Raw genomic sequence first — 23597 nt, 5'->3', positions numbered from 1 at the left:
TCCCCCAGTAGACTCCAGAAGCCCAGCCTCTAAGATGACAAATCTACCCCTCAAAACTGCTGCCTATTCCAGTCCACCCTTCAAGAGCCTCCCTCCCTGCATTCAGGGCTCTCTGAGCTGACCAACAGTGCAGCCAGCCAGCCACATACTCATTGTTCATCATCTGCCCATCTAGCCAGTTATCCACACTTACCTGTTGATCCAACCATATACCAACTGACCAATTTATCTGTCTGTCTGTCTGTCTTATGAAGACTTATTGAAGGGGTGATGGAGGCAGGGGATGGGGTGGGCATATGCCTTAAAAAGAGTTATGGGAATGGGAAAATGAGATGTTGTTGCTTCACAGGTATAAAGTCTTTTTTATTTCTTTTTATATTTTTTATTGGAGGATAATTGCTTCACAATATTGTGGTGGTCTCTGCCATACAGTATGAATAAGTCATAATTATACATAAACTGCAATACTTTGGCCACCTCATGCGACGAGTTGACTCACTGGAAAAGACTCTGATGCTGGGAAAGGTTGGGGGTGGGAGGAGAAGGGGACGACAGAGAATGAGATGGCTGGATGGCATCACCGACTCTGTGGACATGAGTTTGAGTGAACTCCGGGAGTTGGTGATGGACAGGGAGGCCTGGCGTGCTGTGATTCATGGGGTCGCGGGGAGTCGGACACGACTGAACGACTGAAATGAACTGAACTGAACTGATACATATACCATACATAATTATGCATATATATATATATATATATATATATATATATATAAAAGCCCTCCCTGTTGAGCCTCCCTCTCTGCTCCATTCCATCTCTCTAAGTAGTCACAGAGCGCCAGGCTGGGCTCCCTGTGTCATATAGCAGCTTCTCACTAGTTATCTATTTTACACGTGATATTGTATATATGTCAATGCTATGGCATAAAGTTTTAGGTTTGCAAAATAAAAAGTTCTGGAGACATGTTGCACAGCAAGGTAAATGTATTTAACACTACCAAAGAACTGTATACAAAAAAAAATTGTTAGGGTGAAAATTTTCATGTTGTGTGATTTTAAGCCACAATTTAAAATAAATTTTATCTTAAAAAGAGCCTCAGCCCCTCTCTATGACCCAGAAGGACACTTTGTCCTCTCTGTTCCTCTGTGGGAGACTTTGAAAAAGAGAACTGTGGCTTCAGGGTTTGTATGTCTCTGATGAGTGTCCCAACTCTGACAGCATATATGGAGATAAGAGAAGCTGAAGAGGGAAACCAACAAAGGCAGAGTGGATACAGGGATGACAGGAGCTGAGGGGAAAGCGGGGAGAGTGGAGGATGCAGGAGACACCTCTCACAGATGATATCACAGGGCAAAATGTCACTGGGGGACTGGGAATAAAGAGATGTTCATGTCCAGCAGTCATGTCCAACTCTTCGTGACCCCATGGACTATACAGTCCATGGAATTCTCCAGGCCAGAATACTAGAGTGGGTAACCATCCTCTTCTCCAGGAGATCTTCCCAACCCAGGGATCAAACCCAGGTCTCCCACACTGCAAGTGGATTCTTTACCAAGCTGAGCCACCAAGAAAGGCCAAAGAGATGTTCATAGCTTGGCAAAAAAGTATGAATCTGGAGGGAGAGGCCTTAGTGAGGACAGACAGGTTGAAGGAGAATTCCAGCTTTACTCAGGGAAGGAGGGGTGGTTGGGATTGCCACTTGTGTCCAGTTAAAAGAAATCCAAAATTATATAGTACTTGGCAAGACCCATAAAAATGTCCACACTCTTATCCCATTCCCAGAAATTTCTCCCAAGGGAGTAAGTTAACAGAACCAACAAGAGACATACATGAATATAATATTTGCATCATTATCTAAAGTATCCCCCAAAATGGAAGAATTTGAGTTGCAAGAATATGAGAGGTATTTCCATCTATTTCCCATGAAGTGATGGGACCAGATGCCATGATCTTTGTTTTCTGAATGTTGAGCTTCCAGCCAACCTTTTCACTCTCCTCTTTCACTTTCATCAAGAGGCTTCTGAGTTCCTCTTCACTTTCTGTCATAAGGGTAGTGTCATCTGCATATCTGAGGTTATTGATATTTCTCCCGGCAATCTTGATTCCAGCTTGTGCTTCTTCCAGCCCAGCGTTCCTCATGATGTAATCTGCATATAAGTTAAATAAGCAAGGTGACAATATACAACCTTGACGTACACCTTTTCCTATTTGGAACCAGTCTGTTGTTCCATGTCCAGTTCTAACTGTTGCTTCCTGACCTGCATACAGGTTTCTCAAGAGGCAGGTCAGGTGGTCTGGGATTCCCATCTCTTTCAGAATGTTCCACAGTTTATTGTGATCGACACATATGACCAACCTTGATAGTATATTAAAAAGCAGAGACATTACTTTGCCAACCAAGGTCTGTCTAGTCAAGGCAATGGTTTTTCCCGTGGTCATGTATGGATGTGAGAGTTGGACTGTGAAGAAAGCTGATCGCTGAAGAATCGATGCTTTTGAACTTTGGTGTTGGAGAAGACTCTTGAGAGTCCTTTGGACTGCAAGGAGATCCAACCAGTCTATTCTAAAGGAGATCAATCCTGGATGTTCATTGGAGGGACTGATGCTAAAGCTGAAACTGCAATACTTTGGCCACCTCATGCGACAAGTTGACTCACTGGAAAAGACTCTGATGCTGGGAAAGGTTGGGGGCGGGAGGAGAAGGGGACGACGGAGAATGAGATGGCTGGATGGCATCACCGACTCTGTAGACGTGGGTTTGAGTGTACTCCGGGAGTTGGTGATGGACAGGGAGGCCTGGCGTGCTGTGATTCATGGGGTCGCGGAGAGTTGGACACGACTGAGCGACTGAACTGAACTGAACTGAACTGAGAGGTATTTGTTGAATGCTGGTAGAGAAATTCAATGGACGACTACGAGAGCTTTTAAAAGGATCCCTCGGAATGTTATGTGATCTCATGGCAAAATGACTCTAGCAAGCATTGAAAGGGAAAGGGAAAAGACAAATTAGTATATACACTATTATTAAAAGTATATAAGATGGGTTTGCAGTGGGATAAAGACTTGAGGGCAATACACAAGAAAGAAATTTAACCAAGGTAGGAAGATCATAGATGACTTTACTCCAAATATTTCTTAAATATTTTAGTTGCAAAGATATTATTTTTAAAATCTAAAAACAGCACAATCTAGCCCATAGATTATTTAAGTGGATTGATCATCTGAAGGATTATTGACCAGAGTCAAGAGGAAAAGGGGCCCAGATACTCCTGTCCAAACTGACTAGATGGAGTTCATCTCCCAGAAGCATAGGGTAAGGCTGCTGACCTCACTGGAGATACAGTAGGTATGGTGGTTGAAGCCTCAGGTCCCAAGTTACAGTTCTGGTTCCACCATCTACTCTGTTATGGTATGATCTTGAAGAAGTAATTTAAGCTCTTGGAGCTCTGGTTCCTTATCTGCAGTGACAGAATAGCAACTATCCCTAGAGTTATTATAAAGTCAACTGAGATACTGCACAGCATGCAGCAATCTCTAAGTATCAGCTACAGACTAAATGACTTAAAGCCAAAAATACGGTGAGTGGACAAAATGAAAGTGGGGGAAGGTTAAGGGTCTGAGCAATAGGCAGAACTTAAGAGAGTTTCCTGCTCAAAGATAAAGATGACTGGCTAATCTTCACATGCAGGGTAAATAGGGGTAATACAAGCTCTGCAAATCTTGGGAACCCTGACTCCTCAAAGACTTGGGGTCAGTTTCCTGTCTTTGTCCAACTAGCTGCATAACTTTAAGCAAATCCCTTAACCTTTTTGTTCATCAGTCCCCCGTCTGTATTAGTGCATTCATTCATTTAATAAATCTTTAGCTGAACACTCGGCATGTGCAGCATACCGTGCTAGCTGTTCTGGTGATTAAATTAGCCTCTAAGACAGTTGATAACTTAGTGATCAGAGCACAGGAGCTGGAGTTAGACAGAACTCCAAACTCAAGGATTTGAGCCCAAACTCTCTCAATTACTAGATGTGTGACTTTGAGAAAGATACTGTCTGAGCTTTCATGTGCTCATCTGTAAAACAGAGAAAATAAAGGTTTCTATGTCATAGTGTGATTGTGAATATCCAAGGGTTTCATGAATATTAAGTCTTTTAGCATAGTGCTTCATGGGGACCCAACACTGGTTCCCCAGCTAATGTGAAAACATTAGCAATTGTGAAAACAGATAGCCCTCTACGAACTCCCCAACTTGCCCTGTAGGACCTTACAGTGGAGACTCTTCTCTAGAAAGTGCTGAAACTGAGATACAAGTAATGTCTCATGAGAGCATTGGCAAAGGTTCTTTCTTCAAATATTTGAAGGTTGTCTGGTACAAAAGGGCTTCGACATTCTACAAGATATGAGAATTTGGCAAAGACCAATGAATGAAGACTTGTCCTACAGGCAGAGAAGGCCAGTGCTAAAGGGGGCTACCTAAATAGATGGTGAGTTCCCCATGACTGCAGATGCTCAGAGACATTACACAGCATCCTTCTAAGATGTTGTAGATAACATCTGAGCACTGTCATGCTGAAATATATGACCCTTGAAAGTGAAAGTCGCTCAGCCATGTCCAACTCTTTGCAACCCCATGAACTATACAATCCATGGAATTCTCTAGGCCAGAATACTGGAGTGGGTAGCCTTTCCTTTCTCCATGGGATCTTTCCAACCTAGGGATCAAACCCAGGTCTCCTGCATTGCAGGCAGATTCTTTACCAGGTGAGCCACAAGGGAAGCCCAAGAATATTGGAATGGGTAGCCTATCCCTTCTCCAGTGGATCTTGCCGACCCAGGAATCAAACCAGTGTCTCCTGCATTGCAGGTGGATTCTTTACCAACTGAGCTGTGAAGGAAGCTGACCCTAATATGACCCTTAAGGGCACTTTTTTTTAACTTTTTATTTTATATTGGAGTACGGTCAGGAAGCAACAGTCAGAACTATACATGGAACAACAGACTGGTTCCAAATAGGAAAAGGAGTACGTCAAGGCTGTATATTGTCACCTTGCTTATTTAACTTATATGCAGAGTACATCATGAGGAACGCTGGGCTGGAAGAAGCACAAGCTGGAATCAAGATTGCTGGGAGAAATATCAATAACCTCAGATATGCAGATGACACCACCCTTATGGCATAAAGGGAAGAGGAACTCAAAAGCCTCTTGATGAAAGTGAAAGAGGAGAGTGAAAAGGTTGGCTGGAAGCTCAACATTCAGAAAACAAAGATCATGGCATCTGGTCCCATCACTTCATGGGAAATTGATGGAAAAACAGTGGAAACAGTGTCAGACTTTATTTTGGGGGGCTCCAAAATCACTGCAGATGCTGATTGCAGCCATGAAATTAAAAGACGCTTACTCCTTGGAAGGAAAGTTATGACCAACCTAGATAGCATATTAAAAAGCAGAGACATTCCTTTGCCAACAAAGGTCCGTCTAGTCAAGGCTATGGTTTTTCCCGTGGTCATGTATCGATGTGAGAGTTGGACTGTGAAGAAACCTGATCGCCGAAGAATTGATGCTTTTGAACTGTGGTGCTGGAGAAGACCCTTGAGAGTCCCTTGTACTACAAGGAGATCCAACCAGTCCATTCTAAAGGAGATCAATCCTGGGTGTTCATTGGAAAGACTGATGCTGAAGCTGAAACTCCAATACTTTGGCCACCTCATGCGACGAGTTGACTCACTGGAAAAGAGTCTGATGCTAGGAAGGATTGGGGGTAGGAGGAGACGGGGACGACAGAGAATCAGATGGCTGGATGGCATCGCCGACTCTGTGGACATGAGTTTGAGTGAACTCCGGGAGTTGGTGGTGGACAGGGAGGCCTGGCGTGCTGTGATTCATGAGGTCGCGGAGAGTTGGACACGACTGAGCGACTGAAATGAACTGAACTGAACTGAACTGAACTGAACAGTCAGTTAACAATGTTGTAATAGTCTGAGGTGAACAACAAAGGGACTCAGCCATACACATGCATGTATTAAGGTCACTTTCAATCCTGAAATTCCATGGGCAATTATTTCTGTTCAGGAGGAGCAGAGAAGCTGCCATAGGCAGGGAGAACTTGAGTTGAGCTTGAAGGATCAGTAGGATTTTAATAGAATGCATAGACACATTTCCTGCAGGGGGCACTATCTATGGAAATGCATGGAGGCCTGGAGAACAGAGTACGGACAGCTGGGATGGAAGATCACAGGGCCCAGCTAAGAGGAGAGTGAAGTACAACATGCAACATGGCCTGTGACTGCCCCACTCCCCTCACAAAGCAAGTGCCAGAAGCTGACAATCTATGAAAAAGATACTACGGTATCCCAAGGTGGTGGGTGGTGGTGGTGGTTTAGTTGCTAAGTAGTGTGTGACTTTTGTGACCCTACGTATTGTAGCCTGCCAGGCTCCTCTGTCCATGGGGATTTCTCAGACAAAATTACTGAAGTGGGTTGCCATTTCTTTCTCCAGCAGATCTTCCCGCCCCCGGGATTGAACCTACATCTCCTGCAGATTGACTCTACTGCTGAGGCACCAGGGAAGCCTACAGAACCCCAAAGTAGGAAACAGTGGGGCAATATTATCACACACAGTCACATCATTGCCTGACATTCTAAATCCACAGCCCACCATGGTGATCATTAGACATAGGCTTTGGACAGTCCCTGACTGAGTCCACTACTGGGGGGCTGCATAGTTTCTTTCAGGCTGGGGTTTCAGTCCAGGGGATACAAAGAGAACTAGGACACAGCAACTGAGCCAACCCCACTCTGAAGAAAGACCCAATGCACACCTGTGGTCAGGCCCTGCACCCAGGACCCAGAGCACAGGGAAAAGTGGGAAAAACATGGAATCTGGAGTCAGGAGACCTAGATTCAAGTCCATGCCAACCACTCCCTCCATATAGCGTCCAACAAATTATTTGACCCCTCTGAGACCCATGTGCATCCTAAATCACTTCAATCATGTCTGACTCTTTGCAACCCTATGGACCATAGCTTGCCAGACTCCTCTGTCCTTGGGATTTTCCAGACAAGAATACTGAGCTGGGTTGCCGTGCCCTCCTCCAGGGAATCTTCCCAAACCAGGGATTAAACCTGAGTCTCTTATGCTTCCTGCAATGGCTGACGGATCATCCATAAAGTGCAGACCCTAACTCTCACAGTTGATTCAAGAGGGACTGTATGGAAAGTGCTTTACTAAATTACATAAAGGCCAATTGTTTCTATATTAACATCTCTTTCTTGGTTGTGCCATAGGCTCCAGCCTGAACTTATGGCTAAAGAAAATCAGACTCTGCCTGAATTCCTCCTTCTGGGATTCTCCGACCTCAGGGCCCTGCAAGGCCCCCTGTTCTGGGGGGTGTTGCTTGTCTACCTGGTGACCTTGCTGGGTAACTCTCTGATCATCCTCCTCACACGGACCAGCCCCACCCTACACTCTCCCATGTACTTCTTCCTGCGCCACCTCTCCCTGGTGGAGCTACTCTATACCACTGACATTGTGCCCAGGACACTGGCTGACCTGGCCTTCCTGCACCCCCGTGCCATCTCCTTCTGGGGCTGTGCAGCCCAGATGTATGTCTTCATTGTCCTGGGCATCTCAGAGTGCTGCCTGCTCACAGCCATGGCCTATGACCGCTACGCTGCCATCTGCCAGCCCCTGCACTACTCCACCCTCATGAGCTGGCGGACCTGCACGGCCATGGTGGGCATCTCCTGGCTCATGGGTATCATCACAGCTACCACCCATTCCTCCCTCATCTTCACCCTGCCTTTCCCCAGCCGCCCAGTCATCCTGCACTTCCTCTGTGACATTCTGCCAGTACTGAGACTGGCAAGTGCTGGGAAGCACAGGAGCGAGGTGTCTGTGATGATGGCCACCGTAGTCTTCATCATGGTCCCCTTCTCTCTGATTGTCACCTCTTATGCCCGCATCCTGAGTGCCATCCTGGCAATGGCTTCCACCCTGAGCCGCCGAAAGGTCTTCTCCACTTGTTCTTCCCACCTGCTCGTGGTCTTCCTCTTCTTTGGAACGGCCAGCGTCACCTACATCCGGCCCCAGGTAGGCTCCTCTGTCACCACGGACCGCATCCTCAGCCTCTTCTACACAGTCATCACACCCATGCTGAACCCCATCATCTACACCCTTCGGAACAAGGAGGTGACAAGAGCCTTGTGGCTTGTGGTGAAGAGGCAGGTCCCCTCACCCTGAAAAGACTCAGGGGTTGTCTGCTCACTCACTCACTGCTGCTCCCCCCAGCCCCCAGATGCTAGTTTAAAGCCCAGCCTACCGGAAACTGTGTGTGTGTCTGTGTGTGTGTGTGTGCTCACACTCAGTCACTCAGTCATGTCCGAATCTTTGCAGCCCCATGGACTGTAGCCCGCCAGGCTCACCTGTCCATTGAATTGTCCAGTCAAGAATACTATAGTGGGTTGCCATTTCCTCCTCCAGGAGATCTTCCCAACCGAGGGATCAAATTTGCGTCTCTTGTGTCTCCTGAATTGGCAGACAGTTTCTTTACCACTGTACCACCTGAAAAGCAGCATCTCAAAGGGATTAGGCTTCCTGGCAGAAAGGACCGACATTAAAACAGAGAGAAATCTCGAACTTACCTCCTCTCCCACACCCCAGACTCACTCTCAAAGAATGAGTTATTAGGGCAAGGCAGAATGGGAAGGAATGCTGCCTATGGGGAAGAATACTGAACATCTTCTAGATTGTTTTGATCCCTGAGCAAGGTGATTGTCATGGCTACACCAGTCATCAGAGGTCCATGTCAGTCATGAAGGCACATGTCTATGAACGTGACATCCAACTAAGTTAACCACCTAGAGGCCATGGAGTTTACCTTGCCCTTCATCTCCTTTCTCCCAGAAACGCACTGCAATCTTACGCCCTGGATGCCTTTTAGAAGAGAGGGAACTGTTATCCCCTCGAAATATTCCACATGAATATTCCTCCCTGCCTTTCCCCATCCTTGATTCCTGACATCATCCTTAACTGGTGATAACACGTCCAACTGTCAAGAGCATCTCCCCAGTGTGCCCTGTTCTTCTCCCAACCTGTGCCATCAGCTTGATCCCGGACCTCCTTCTCTGGCACCTCAGACTATATGAAGCCCTGAGGCCACGCTGGATGGAAACTGGAAAGTGGACACTTAACAGTCACTGTGGCCGTCCAGCATTGGACCCTCCTTCATTGTTAGAAGAATCCTTCACTTTAGAAGTCTGATGGGGAGAAAAACTACCTCCTTCTGAGAGCTGAGAACAGTTCTTAACCCCCTACCCAGGCACATGACCCATTTCCACCAGTTGGAGGCACCATTGCCTAACTGTAAACAAGGCTCCAGTGCCCGCAAAAGGCAGAGAGCAGCCCCTCTCTCTGACAACAGCAAAGAATTCTGCAGCTGAAGAAGCAAGTTCCTGTTGTAGAAGTGGCATCTGGTCTCTTGTAACAACGTCAATGGTTTCCTCAATTGACCAGTTCATGTTTGGGAGTTACTCCTGGTTAAGATTGATTTATTCTTTGGAGGTGTTTCTGGAAGGCTTCCTGGAATAAGTGACTTGATGTAGTGTTTCCAACCTTCCTCACATCGTGGCACACATAGAAAGTGCTCATATTTCAGGGCAAACTGAAGGGGATTTGGAGGCATCTAGAAAGGACTTGCCCTTGGAGGAGGGCATGGCAACCCACTCCCATATTCTTGCCTGGAGAATCCCATGGACAGAGGAGCCCCGCGGGCTGCAGTCCATAAGGTCACATTTAGTCGGACAGGACTGAAACAACTTAGCACACACACAGAAAGGACTTGATGGAAAAAAAATTCAATGCACCCTCTTTTTACTATATAATTATTGGGGAAACAAAATATATAATAATATGGAAGTTTTTAAATACAGGTTTTACATAAGGCTTTCAAATAAAATATTTAAATGTTTATAAGGCACTTGCTTCTGTGAACGTAATTTTTATATTAGGTTTTGTGCTTGAAAAATGACTAAACACCTCCTGATCAAAATTTTTTATTTATTTTTAATTGAACTATAGCTAACTTCTTGATCAAGCCTTTAGAGTATTAATTTCTTAAAATAACTATGCTCATCAGAAATGAAAACTGCTCACAGAAGTGGATGATAAAAAAATGTAAAACCTTTTTCAAAGTCATTCAAAATTTTGCAATAGTTAAAATTATACCTAAATATATATTTATATTTACTAGCTCTTTCTTTCTTTTATTTACAAGGGTAATCTTAAAAATCCTCGTTGATAATGAAAAAGAATGTCATATCCAATCATACTTTTCATGCATACTGAACATATGTGCATTGTTAGCACACCCTCTGTGAAGCCAGCCAAACACCACAAGAGGGCACATCAGCAGGGAACAGACAGAAGATCCAGGACCACTGTGGAGAGTTGGACTCTCAGGAAGCCCCTTGAACTCCCCACCCTTCTACCCTGAGGGCCACACCATTGGCCGTGCACTGTGTTCCATGGTCACATGGGAAGCCCACCTTCTCCACAAGTCCCTCATCCAGAGTGGGCAGCAGGACAGGCAGGAACCGGCTGCAGGGAGCAGGTATGAAGGTTGCAGAGCACTTTAGCTGCCCCGCAGCATCTGGGATCTTCCCAGGCGAGGAATCAAACCCATATCCCCAGCATTGGACCACCAAGGAAGTCCTTAGTCTTTGAAACTCACACATTAGCCAGTTTGCCCTCAAGGTTTTCATAGCGGTAGCCTATTAAATGGGCTTCCCTGATATTTCATGGGGTCACAAAGAGTCAGACACAACTGAGCGACTGAACTAAACTGATGGCTCAGTTGGTAAAGAACCCGCCTGCAATGCAGGAGACCCTGGTTCAATGCCTGGATCAGGAAGATCCCCTGGAGAGGGGATAGGCTACCCACTCCAGTATTCTTGGGCTTCCCTTGTGGCCCAGCTGGTGAAGAATCTGCCCGCAATGTGGGATTAAACAAAAACTGCTCGCAGAAGTGGATGATAAAAAAATGTAAAACCTTTTTCAAAGTCATTCAAAATTTTGCAATAGTTGAAATTATACCTAAATATATATTTATGTTTATTAGCTAATTCTTTTTTTTTTGGAGGCAAATTACCTTACATTAATATATTGGTTGGCTTTGCCATACGTTGACACGAATCCTCCACGGGTGTACATATGTTCCCTTTCTTGAACCCCCCTTCCACCTCCCTCTTCCCCATATCCTCCCTCCAGGTCATCCCCGTGCACCAGCCCCAAGCATCCTGTATCTATTTATTAGCTAATTTTTTTATTTACAAGGGTAATCTTGAAAATCCTCATTGATAATGAAAAAGAATTTCATATCCAATCATACTTCCATGCACACTGAACATTTTCTTCTTTGATGTCAGTGTTTTATGTCTAATCAGCAAGAAATCTAAATCTTTTCCCAGTGTGTTTCTGTGACTTACTCCTCTTCATTAACTGGGTGGTATTGAAGTTATCTATTGCCACATAACAAGCGACCCTAAATCTAGTGGCATAAAGCCACAGGCAGTTTACTGTGCTCATGATTTCTATAGTCTAGGAATTTAGAAAGACCACACCAAGGATGTCTCCTCCGCTGCTCAATGTCTCTGTCATCAGCTAGGACTTTCTGTAGCTAGAAGGGACTTGAGCAGCTGAGAACAGTCATCTAACAGTTCTTCATTCACTTGTCAGGTGCCAGCAACGACTGGGTTTATTCACCTACATGTGACCTCTCTATGAGCCTTGGGTTTCTCACAGCATAGCTGCTGCTTTCCAAGAAGGAGCGTTCCAAAAGAAAACATCCCAAACCGAAAGCCAAGACAAAAGCTGTGAGGCTTCTGTTGTCCTAACCCTGGAAGTCACACAGCATCATTTCCACCACCGGTTACAAGAGGGTGACTAAGGCAAGCCCATATTCAAGAGTAGGAGGTAGAGTACACCTTCTGATATAGGAGAGTTACAAGGTCACATTGTCCTGCATGGAGAAGGGAGGGGCTATTTCTCTGGTACTTCCAGTGGCTAAGACTCCAAGCTCTCAATGAAGAGGGCCTTGGTTCAATCCCTGATCTGGGAAATAGATCCAGCATGACTCACATGGCAACTAAGAATCTGCATGCCACAACTAAAGATCCCACATCCTAACAAGGAAGATCAGAGATCCCATGTGCTGCAACAGAGGCCCAGCGCAGCCAAATAAATCAAGTAAATAATCTTTAAAGTGCATATGGGGATTTATTTGGTAGTCCAGTGGTTAAGACTCCCCACTTCTACTGCAGGGGACATGGATCCCATACCTGGTCAGGGAACTAGGATCCCAACACGCCACACAGCATGACAGAAATTTTTTTAAAAAAAGCAAAAGTACATGTGGAATGGAAGAGATTGCTGCTGCAATGTTTGGGAAATCTTATCTGTTAGAGATAGATTATCAAGTAATCTGAGAGCCTATGTGCGTGCGTGCTGAGTCATGTCCAACTTTTTGCGACACCATGGACTGTAGCCTGCCAGGCTCCTCTGTGCATGGGATTCTCCAGGCAAGAATACTGGAGTGGGTTGCCATGCCCTCCTCCAGGGGATGTTCCCAACCCAGAGATCATACCCAGGTCTCCGTCATTGCAGGCAGATTCTTTACCTTCTGAGCCACCAGGGAAGCCCATGAATACTGGAGTGGGTTGACAAGCCCTCCTTCAAGGGATCTTCCCAACCCAGGGATCAAACCCAGGTCTCCCACATTGCAGGCGAATTCTTTACCAGCTGAGCCACAAGGGAAGCCCCTAAGAGCCTATGCTGCTGCTGCTAAGTCGCTTCAGTCGTGTCCAACTCTGTGCGACCCCATAGACGGCAGCCCACCAGGCTCCCCCGTCCCTGGGATTCCCCAGGCAAGAACACTGGAGTGGGTTGCCATTTCCTTCTCCAATGCGTGAAAGTGAAAAGTGAAAGTGAGGTCGCTCAGTTGTGTCCGACTGAGTGACCCCATGGACTGCAGCCTACCAGGCTCCTCCATCCATGGGATTTTCTAGGCAAGAGTACTGGAGTGGCTTGCCATTGCCTATACTTCATGCCAAATCTATCTATTCTTCATAATGAATGACTGTTTTTATTTTAATACAATTTGAAATTTCTATTATAATTTACTTCTCATATAAGAATAATTTCACCCTTCATCTTTATTCATATTTATGTAATATAAATATTTTTATTACTATTATTTGCACCTAGGTTTTCTCTCAGTTCCTTAATAAAAGTATACATTCAAATCAATGAAAAGTGTTTTTGATTTCTTACTTTTTCATTAAACACTCAAAACATGTCTTCAAATTTCAATTAAAATGAAATATTTGAATTGAATCAAATCCCCTATTCCTATTTTTTTAATAAATGTTGGGTTTATAACTATATATGTTCCTGCATTATCAAATACATTTCTGATAGAGGAGAACTTTTTTCACTTAGAGGATGAAAATCAAATCCTGCTTATAACATTACACATGTGATGACTTGAGTGTTTTTTGCCATATTCTAACTCCTTTATGCATATATGTCTAACCTTTTTTCTCCTCTATTTCCTGTATAGGGAAAACCATTAGACCATTCAGATATGACCTCAGTCAAATCCCTTATGATTATACAGTGGAAGTGAGAAATAGATTTAAGGGACTAGATCTGATTGATAGAGTGCCTGATGAACTCTGGACGGAGGTTCGTGACATTGTACAGGAGACAGGGACCAAGACCATCCCCATGGAAAAGAAGTGCAAAAAAGCAAAATGGCTGTCTGAGGAGGCCTTACAAATAGCTGTGAAAAGAAGAGAGGCGAAAAGCAAAGGAGAAAAGGAAAGATATAAGCATCTGAATGCAGAGTTCCAAAGAATAGCAAGGAGAGATAAGAAAGACTTCCTCAGTGATCAATGCAAAGAGATAGAGGAAAACAACAGAACAGGAAAAACAAGAGATCTCTTCAAGAAAATTAGAGATTCCAAGGGAACATTTCATGCAAAGATGGGCTCGATAAAGGACAGAAATGGTATGGACCTAACAGAAGCAGAAGATATTAAGAAGAGGTGGCAAGAATACACAGAAGAACTGTACAAAAAAGATCTTCACGACCAAGATAGTCACGATAACGTAATCACTGACCTAGAGCCAGACATCTTGGAATGTGAAGTCAAGTGGGCCTTAGCAAGCATCACTACTAACAAAGCTAGTGGAGGTGATGGAATTCCAGTTGAGCTATTTCAAGTCTTGAAAGATGATGCTGTGAAAGTGCTGCACTCAATATGCCAGCAGATTTGGAAAACTCAGCAGTGGCCACAGGACTGGAAGAGGTCAGTCTTCATTCCAATCCCAAAGAAAGGCAATGCCAAAGAATGCTCAAACTACCGGACAATTGCCCTCATCTCACACGCTAGTAAAGTCATGCTCAAAATTCTCCAAGCCAGGCTTCAGCAATATGCAAACCGTGAACTCCCAGATGTTCAAGCAGGTTTTAGAAAAGGCAGAGGCACCAGAGATCAAATTGCCAACATCCGCTGGATCATGGAGAAAGCAAGAGAGTTTCAGAAAAACATCTATTTCTGCTTCATTGACTATGCCAAAGCCTTTGACTGTGTGGATCACAATAAACTGTGGAACATTCTGAAAGAGATGGGAATCCCAGACCACCTGACCTGCCTCTTGAGAAACCTGTATGCAGGTCAGGAAGCAACAGTTAGAACTGGACATGGAACAACAGACTGGTTCCAAATAGGAAAAGGTGTACGTCAAGGTTGTATGTTGTCACCTTGCTTATTTAACTTATATGCAGATTACATCATGAGGAACACTGGGCTGGAAGAAGCACAAGCTGGAATCAAGATTGCTGGGAGAAATATCAATAACCTCAGATATGCAGATGACACTACCCTTATGGCAGAAAGTGAAGAGGAACTCAAAAGCCTCTTGATGAAAGTGAAAGAGGAGAGTGAAAAGGTTGGCTGGAAGCTCAACATTCAGAAAACAAAGATCATGGCATCTGGTCCCATCACTTCATGGGAAATAGATGGAAAAACAGTGGAAACAGTGTCAGACTTTGTTTTTTTGGCCTCCAAAATCACTGCAGATGCTGATTGCAGCCATGAAATTAAAAGACGCTTGCTCCTTGGAAGGAAAGTTATGACCAACCTTGATAGTATATTAAAAAGCAGAGACATTACTTTGCCAACCAAGGTCCGTCTAGTCAAGGCAATGGTTTTTCCCGTGGTCATGTATGGATGTGAGAGTTGGACTGTGAAGAAGGCTGATCGCCGAAGAATCGATGCTTTTGAATTGTGGTGTTGGAGAAGACTCTTGAGAGTCCCTTATACTGCAAGGAGATCCAACCAGTCCATTTTAAAGGAGATCAATCCTGGATGTTCATTGGAGGGACTGATGCTAAAGCTGAAACTGCAATACTTTGGCCACCTCATGCGACGAGTTGACTCACTGGAAAAGACTCTGATGCTGGGAGGGATTGGGGGTGGGAGGAGACGGGGACGACAGAGCATGAGATGGCTGGATGGCATCACCAACTCTGTGGACATGAGTTTGAGTGAACTCCGGGAGTTGGTGATGAACAGGGAGGCCTGGCGTGCTGTGATTCATGGGGTCGCGGAGAGTCGGACACGACTGAGCGACTGAACTGAACTGAACTGAACTGATTTCCTGTATATTTTCAGTGCCAGGTACATTCAGACACATTTTTATCATAACACAACATCTGGTACTTCACTCTGGGTTGAAATGCTGAGTGATATGACACTATGGATAGAAGGCACATTCCTGGAAGTCATTCCTGCATCAGGACAACTACCAATAACTTCAGTTCAGTTCAGTTCAGTTGCTCAGTCGTGTCTGACTCTTTGCAACCCCATGAATCACAGCAAGCCAGGCCTCCCTGTCCATCACCAACTCCCGGAGTTCACTCAAACTCATGTCCATCGAGTCGGTGATGCCATCCAGCCATCTCATTCTCTGTCGTCCCCTTCTCCTCCTGCCCCCAATCCCTCCCAGCATCAGAGTCTTTTCCAATGAGTCAACTCTTCGCATGAGGTGGCCAAAATATTGGAGTTTCAGCTTTAGCATCAGTCCTTCCAATGAACACCCAGGACTGATCTCCTTTAGAATGGACTGGTTGGATCTCCTTGCAACTTAACTATACTCAAAAACAACTGTGAACAACATAAATCCAAACACTATCATCCTACCAAACTCAATCTATCCCCAACTCAACTTTGCCTTAGATCTAAAATTATCCATTGACATTTCAACAGTACACATCACAAGGGAAAACTGGGCTGAGGAAGAGACTGGGCTGTGCCTCTCTCATAGAGGAGAGAGACAGAAGTCACAACGGATTAAATAAAATAAAATTTAATTAAAAAAAATAAGTTACGGAACTTTCCTGGTGGTCCAATGGCTAAAACTCTGCACTTCCAATGCAGGGGACCCGGGTTCAATCCCTGGTCAGGGAACTAGATCCCACATGCTGCAACTAAGACTGAGCACAGCCAAATAAATAAATATTAAGAAAAGAAGAAGAAGTTACAACAGATTGCAGTTAAAATATATCACTATGCAATTTTTGTAAAAATATATGACCAGAGGAACACAATTGCTAGAATTTTCTGGCCCTTTTAAGGAGTCCATGCAAGTGAATGGTAAGCATCACAGTAAATCTACCTCCAAGTTTAAGATTCACAGTGCCTCCTCCTCTAAGCAGACACTGTTGTTATACCAATTGCACAAGATGAGGAAACAAAACTCAGAGATGTTGAACAACTTTCCCTAGGTAACACAGCTAGAGAATAGCATACTTGAGAATTCAACACTTGAGCCCATTTTTACTCTGTACAGAATTAATTCTCCCTCTGATAATGTGAGTTTAGAGAAAGTAGGAAGATGGGAACAGACAAGGAGGGGAGATGTCTGGCAGTCCAGTGCTTAGGATTCTGTGTTTTCACTGCCCTGGCACTGGTTCGATCCAGATTCAGTATGTTTTCTTTGGGCAGGGATAGAAATTCACCTTTCTTGTCTTGCCCCAGAGTTACACCAGCTAGAGCTCCATGGCAGTGGCACTGGAAACTGTGGTAAGTCCAAGAGGCAAACCCACATTTGAGAACTAAATCCAGGTTTTAAGAACCAAGGCTTGCCCTTTGGAGCAAGTAATTATCTTATTGCAAAATAGTTCTCAGGCTCCTCAAAGGCAAAAGTATATACTGAACACCTGACAACTGAACAACAAGTGACTATTGAACTGCATGCTCAGAATAGATTGGATGTAATTGTCATCCAAGACAAGGAACCTCTCAGAAACTTAGACAAAACAGCTAAATGTACTGTGGTATCTTGGAAGAGATAAAAGTACATTAGGCAAAAACTAAAGAAATCTGAATACGGTGTCAATCTTAGGTAATAATAATGTATCAGTATTGGTTCACTAATTCTGACAAGTGTATCATAATAATTTAAGATATTAAAAATACAGGTAACCAGATTTGGAGTATATAAGAATCATGTGTATTATTCAGCTCCATCCCAACTCTTAGTCCATTTCCTTGCCCTGGAGATTCTACTGCTCTCAACTGGACCATAAAACAACAAAAACTCTCTTATTTGGCAATAAGTTTTGAAAACCCAAAAAAAAAGTGCCTATATTTTGATTCAGCAATTCTATTTCTAGAAGTTTATGATCAGAAGAATATAAAAGTACACAAGTATAATGACATCTGTTCAGCAATCAGTTCAGTTCAGCTCAGTCGCTCAGCCATGTCCAGCTCTTAGTCACCCCATGGCCTGCAGCACACCAGGATTCCCTGTCCATCTCTAATGCCCGGAGTTTACTCAAATTCATATCCATTGAGTCGGTGATGCCATCCAACCATCTCATCCTCTGTCGTCCCCTTCTCCTCACCTTCAATTTTTCCCAGCATCAGGGTCTTTTCAAATGAGTCAGCTCTTCGCATCAGGTGGCCAAAGTATTGAAGTTTCAGCTTCAACATCAGTCCTTCCAATGAATCTTCAGGGCTGATTTCCTTTAGGATGGACTGGTTGGATCTCCTTGCAGTCCAAGGGACTCTCAAGAGTCTTCTCCAACACCACAATTCAAAAGCAATTCTTCGGCAATCAACTTTCTTTATAACAAAACAATTAAAACTATTCTCTGCCCTGTTTCCACCCAAGTCAGACCTCCCACCTGGAGTAAAGGTGTTCATGTGGAAGCAGAGGCGACTGACAAGAAAGAGAAAGGTTTGCAGTGAGGAGTCTGGGAGGAAGAAAAGCACTGTCTGCAGAAATCGTAGCCCCAGGAAGGGGCCCTAAGCCTCAGGAAAGACCAGAAGTGCTCAAACATGGCACAAGATGGGCACAGTCACCTTCACTCCTCAGCCTCCACCCAGTGCATGTCTCTCCAGCTTTGTACCTAAGAAAAAGTCAGATTAGGGCCAAAAGAACAGGCTGCAGAAGCCAAGCTCTGAGCAACAGTGCACTCGAGCTGGGCAGGCTAGGGACCCCGACATACCACTCAGAGCCAGGGCTTCTTTTTCATTCTTCCTTGAAAGTCTCCAAGGATCAGGCCCTCCAACAATGAGAGGCGGTCAAGGACTCCAGAGGTATTTCTTCACAAGCCGCCTCATTGCCCCTGTGACCTCCTTGTTCCTCAGAGTGTAGACGAAAGGGTTGAACATTGGAGTGACAACCGAGTAGAAGAGGGCAAGGATCTGGTCCCTGGCCTGGGAGGAGCCTGTCCCCAGCCTCATGTAGGCAACGATCCCCGTCCCAAAGAAGAGCGTGACCACAAACAGGTGGGAGGAACAGGTAGAGAAGACCTTTCGACGTCCCTGAGATGTCGCGACCCCAAGAATGGTGACAAGAATACAGGCATAGGACACTATGATCAGTGAGAAGGGTGTCAGGATAAAGGCTATGGTGATGACAAGATTGCCCACTTCACCCCTAAAGGTGCTGGCGCTGGCCAGGCTCAGCACAGGAAGGATGTCACACAGGAAGTGATGGATGATGTTGGTACCGTGGAAGGGCAAAGTGAAGACGAGGATGGAGTAAGTGGTGCTGGTGATGATGCCCATGAGGTAGCAGGCACCCAGCAGGCACACACAGGCTCCCGGGTTCATCACGGTGCTATAATGCAGCGGCCGGCAGATGGCAGCATAGCGGTCATAGGCCATGGCAGTGAGCAGGCCACATTCAGCGATGCCAAACAGTGAGAAGAAATACAGCTGGGTAAAGCAACTGGCTCGCAAGATGGTGGGGCAGGAGGAGAGGAGGTCGGCCAGCATCCTGGGGACCACAGTCGTGGTGTAGAGTATCTCCAACCCGGAGAAGTGGCGCAGGAAGAAGTACATGGGCGAGCGCAGGGCAGCATCGGCCAGGGTGAGGAGGATGATCAGCGAATTGCCCAGCAGGGTGACCAGGTAGACCAGAAGCACCCCCCAGAACAGAGGGCCCCGGAGGGAACTGTAACCTGAGAAGCCCAGCAAAACAAACTCAGTCACTGCTGTGCCATTGCCACCTCCCATGTCCCCAAGGCCAGACTGGAAGCGGGAGTGAAGGGGGCAGCCTGGCAACGACAGAGGCTCCAGCTGCAGCAGGGAAGGCATGTGGATAGGTCCACAAGACCCTCCCAGGGCTCAGGAGTGGGTATATCAGCACCTGGGCGGCTGACATTGCCCCTCAGGACAGAAGGACAGAAACCAGGGGAGTTGAGGGTGATGGCAGTCCCTCCTTGAGGCTGGAACTGGAAAGACACAGAGGCTTGGCTCCACTCACCAAGTTCTGGGTTCTGGGAGCAAAGAGATGGGACAGAGAGAACATCTCCCCTTTGGGGAAGCAGTGGAGGATATGGGCAGAAACAGGGTGCACAGACAGAATAAATAAAGCTGGCAGAAGGAGACGGGGAGAAAATGGATCCAGCAGGAGGCAGGGCTGGAGTGAGAGCAAGAGCTGGAGAGAGAAAGAGAAGACACAGGATCAAGGCTTCAGAGAGAAGGCAGCTGGGGCTTTACCTGCTCCTGAGTCCCCACGGCCCCAGGTCGGCCCTCCCTGCAGCCCAGGAGGGAAGCTCAGTCCCCCAGAGCCTGACTCCCAGAGGAGAGGTGGGGATGGAAGCTATCAGGGGAGGCTGAAGACGGGGAGAGGGTTCTGTCTGACTACGGGGAACAAGGAAGCAGCGGCTAAGCCTCTCTAATTCCCTGCAGTCGGGCCTGGGGGCTGGAGTCCACACCCCAAGCACAAAACAGATGCCACAAGGCAAAGGAGTCTGGGTTGTATCCCGGGTCCCTCAGCCAGGCCTGAAGGAAGTCAGGTTCAGAAATCTTGTGTTCCAGCTCCCCAGCCAGGGTCTACCTGCTGAACTGCCCAGCTCACTGCCCCAGGGGCTGCCCTCTGCCCACTCCCACAATGAGTCCCTAGGATCCTCTTTCCAGTGCCTAGAAACCAGGGGCAGATCTTTCTCAAAATCCTTTTGTAAGACCATGCTAATCCTCAAAGAAAAGAAACTGCTAAAATAGTAACAGGTATGACTTCTGCTTGAACTTCCCAACCCACCCCAGGCATCAACTTGCTCCCCAGCTACTGAGGAAGATGTTAGAAAGAGGAAACAGATCTCGGCTGGAATAAATAATGTCACCAATAGTGGGGGAGGGGGGTAACACAAGTGACTGGAGAGGATGCCTCAAACCCTAATGTCTCAAAGAATAAGGACCAGAGAGAAATCCCAGTCCTTGGAAAGATACGTATCACACAACCAAGAAAGCAGCTCTCTTTGCCACTGGTTCATCTCCTGTTTAGAGGTGTGTGTGTGTGTGTGTGTGTGTGTGTGTGTGTGTGTGTGTGTGTGCACGCGCGTGCTCAGTTGTTCAGTTGTGACTGACTTTTATACCTCCATGGACTGTGGACTTCCAGGCTTCTCTGTCCAGGGTATTTTCTAGGCAAGAATACTGGACTGGGTTGTGATCTCCTGCTCCATGGTGATGGCTTACAGTGAACAATGTCAGTGATCTCCGAAGAAGATTGAGCTTTGGGACCAGAGACCAGACTTGGTCACTCAAGAGCTTTTGTGTAGCAGAGTTTTATTAAAGTATAAAAAGGGACAGAGAAAGCTTCTGACAGACCTCAGAAAGGGGACGGAGAGTGCCCTCTTGCTAGCCTTAGCAAGGGAGCTATATAATTTTTCAATTGGTTATTACAGTAAATCAGAAGAATGTCTCAAGGTTGTAAAGGTCTTACCAGACCCACTCCCACAATATACATTTTAAGGTAACAGGATTAGTCAGAAGGTTCTCAAGAAAGAGAACCATGTCCTCCAGCAGGATACACTGTTGTTACATAATCCTTAGTACAGAGTTTAAAATGAGTTGTTTTGTTGTGTAATCTTTAACTCTGAGCTTAAAGGAAAAAAAAAGCATTTTATGTGACTAAGATTAAGGAATGTAGAAAAAAATTTTGTCCTTTCCTCCTCCTCAAGAGCCCCAGACCCCTTTCTTCTCCTCAGGGACCCCGGACTTTTTATCAACCTAAGAATTGATTCTCTCAATGGTAACTCAGCCGGGAAAGAATCCCCCTGCAATGCAGGAGACCCCAGTTCGATTCCTGAGTCAGGAAGATCCCCTGAAGAAGGAAATGGCAACGCACTCTAGTGTTCTTGCCTGGAGAATCCCCATGGACACAGGAGCCTGGTGGGCTGCAGTCCACAGGATCACAAAGAATTGGACACGACTGAGGGACTCAGCACAGCACAGCAGAGGTCTATGAAATCCTCCTAATTCAAGGCAGTCTCTTGTTTATTTGGGGTTTTTTCTATTTTAGGTTGCAATATGCTTATTTACTAAAAATTCAGGGTTTCCCTAGTGGTACGGGAGGTAAGAATCACCTGCCAAAGCAGGGGACATAGGTTCAATAGGTCTGGGAAGATCCCACATGCTGTGGAGCAACTAAGCCTAGCCCCACAAATACTGAGCCTGAGTGTTTTCCAGCTACTGAAGTCCATGTGCCTAGAGCCTGTGCTCCTCAACAAGAGAAGCCACTCCAAAGAGGAGCCCTCACACCAAAATGAAAAGTAGCCCCTGTTACCACAACTAGAGAAAGCTGAGCAAACCAACAAAGACCCAGGGCAGCCAAAAAAAAAAAAAATAGTAAAAATAATTTTTGTAAGAAATAAATAAAAAATAACTATTTATTTAAAAAAAAAAAGACTTCCTTGGTGGTCCCAGGGCTAAGAGTCTGCCTTGCAATGCTGAAAACTCGATACCCAGTAGGGGAACTAAGGTCTCACATACCACACAGTGAGGCCAAAATATATGAAAAAAAAAAAAATTCAAACAACTTAAGTAGATAGTCCACCCTCAAGGAAGGGAAGCATAATCCCCACTCTTTAAGTGTGAGCTGTACTAGAGCTTTCTGGAAAGAAGCAGTAAAAACAGTAACTTTACAGAGTAGCCTGAAAAACACCACTTCATGATCAAGGTCAACATTATAGTGTGAAATCAGGTGATAGTGTGCACCTTTGATCTGATGTGATGTGAAAGGCACGTCACCTCTTGGCTTTCCTCCTAAAACCCCATAATTCCAGTCTCCTCATCAGAAAATTTCAATACAGGAACAGACTACAAAATACCTCACCAGTACTCCTCAAAGCTGTCAAGGTCATCCAAAACAAGGAACCTCTGAGACACTAAGGAGACGTAACAGCTAAATGGACTGTGGTATCCTGGAAGAGATAAAAGGACATTAGGCAAAAACTAAAGAAATCTAAATAAAACATGTATCTTAGGTAATAATAATGTATCACAGTTAGTTTACCAATTGTGACAAATATATCATACTAATTTAAGATGTTACTAATACAGGAAACCAGGAATGGGGGGTATGAGATTGCAATTTTTCTGTCAATCTAAAATTTTGCAATTTTTCTGTCAATTATCTTTGTAATTTTTCTGTCAACCTAAAACTATTCTAAAAGAAATTTTTTATTTTTAAAAGTTGATTTTTTGACATGGAAAAATATTCACAGTGTATTATTAGCTGATAAAAAGCAAAGTAAAAAACAGCAAATTGTCCATATGAAATACATATTCAGGTAAATAAATAGAGAGAGAGATAGTTAAGGTAGACAAATACCAAAGTATTAACAATGATACCCTTTGGATGAAATGCCCTTGGAGTGCCTAACTTACTTAACTTTTGCTTGTGATTCTTTTAAGTGTGTTTTTGACCCACTGATGACACAATAATAAAAATCATATATGAAACATTATAAGAAAAAGATGGGATTTGTTTTAACACATTTTGGTATTATTAAGTATCTGATTTATTTTCAACCATTTATGCCTACTTATGCCTTTGGAAATGTTTCTTTTTATCAACAGTTTAATTTTTTAGTCAACAAATGAATGTTTCTGATTGTCAGTGCACGTTTTTCAAACATGGGTCATAGAAAGGCTATGAATAGAACACTTAGGTTGTTTTCAGATTTATGATGTTGAGCATGTCTGCAATTTCTAATTTTAAAAAGATGAGATCACTTCGCCCCCAGGTGG

General features: G+C 44.9%; 2 protein-coding genes across 2 annotated transcripts; one reads left to right on the top strand and one right to left on the bottom strand.

Annotated features, from left to right (window-relative positions):
* The first annotated feature begins 7293 nt into the window (after nt 1–7293).
* On the top strand, nt 7294–8232 carry OR10P1 (olfactory receptor family 10 subfamily P member 1). Its single transcript, XM_055395841.2, has one exon. The coding sequence runs from the start codon at nt 7294–7296 to the stop codon at nt 8230–8232; it is 939 nt and encodes a 312-aa protein (XP_055251816.1).
* Nucleotides 8233–18641: 10409 nt separating this feature from the next.
* LOC129537137 (olfactory receptor 10P22-like) lies at nt 18642–19580 on the bottom strand. Its single transcript, XM_055396494.1, has one exon. It carries the CDS (start codon nt 19578–19580, stop codon nt 18642–18644), a length of 939 nt encoding a protein of 312 aa, XP_055252469.1.
* Nucleotides 19581–23597: the final 4017 nt, after the last annotated feature.

This window comes from Moschus berezovskii, chromosome 6, assembly GCF_049115385.1.
Source record: "Moschus berezovskii isolate FMDL1 chromosome 6, NW_MosBer_1.0, whole genome shotgun sequence".
Taxonomy (NCBI): domain Eukaryota; kingdom Metazoa; phylum Chordata; class Mammalia; order Artiodactyla; family Moschidae; genus Moschus; species Moschus berezovskii.
The sequence above is the reverse complement of the archived record's forward strand: the minus strand, read 5'-3'. Positions and strand labels throughout refer to the sequence as shown.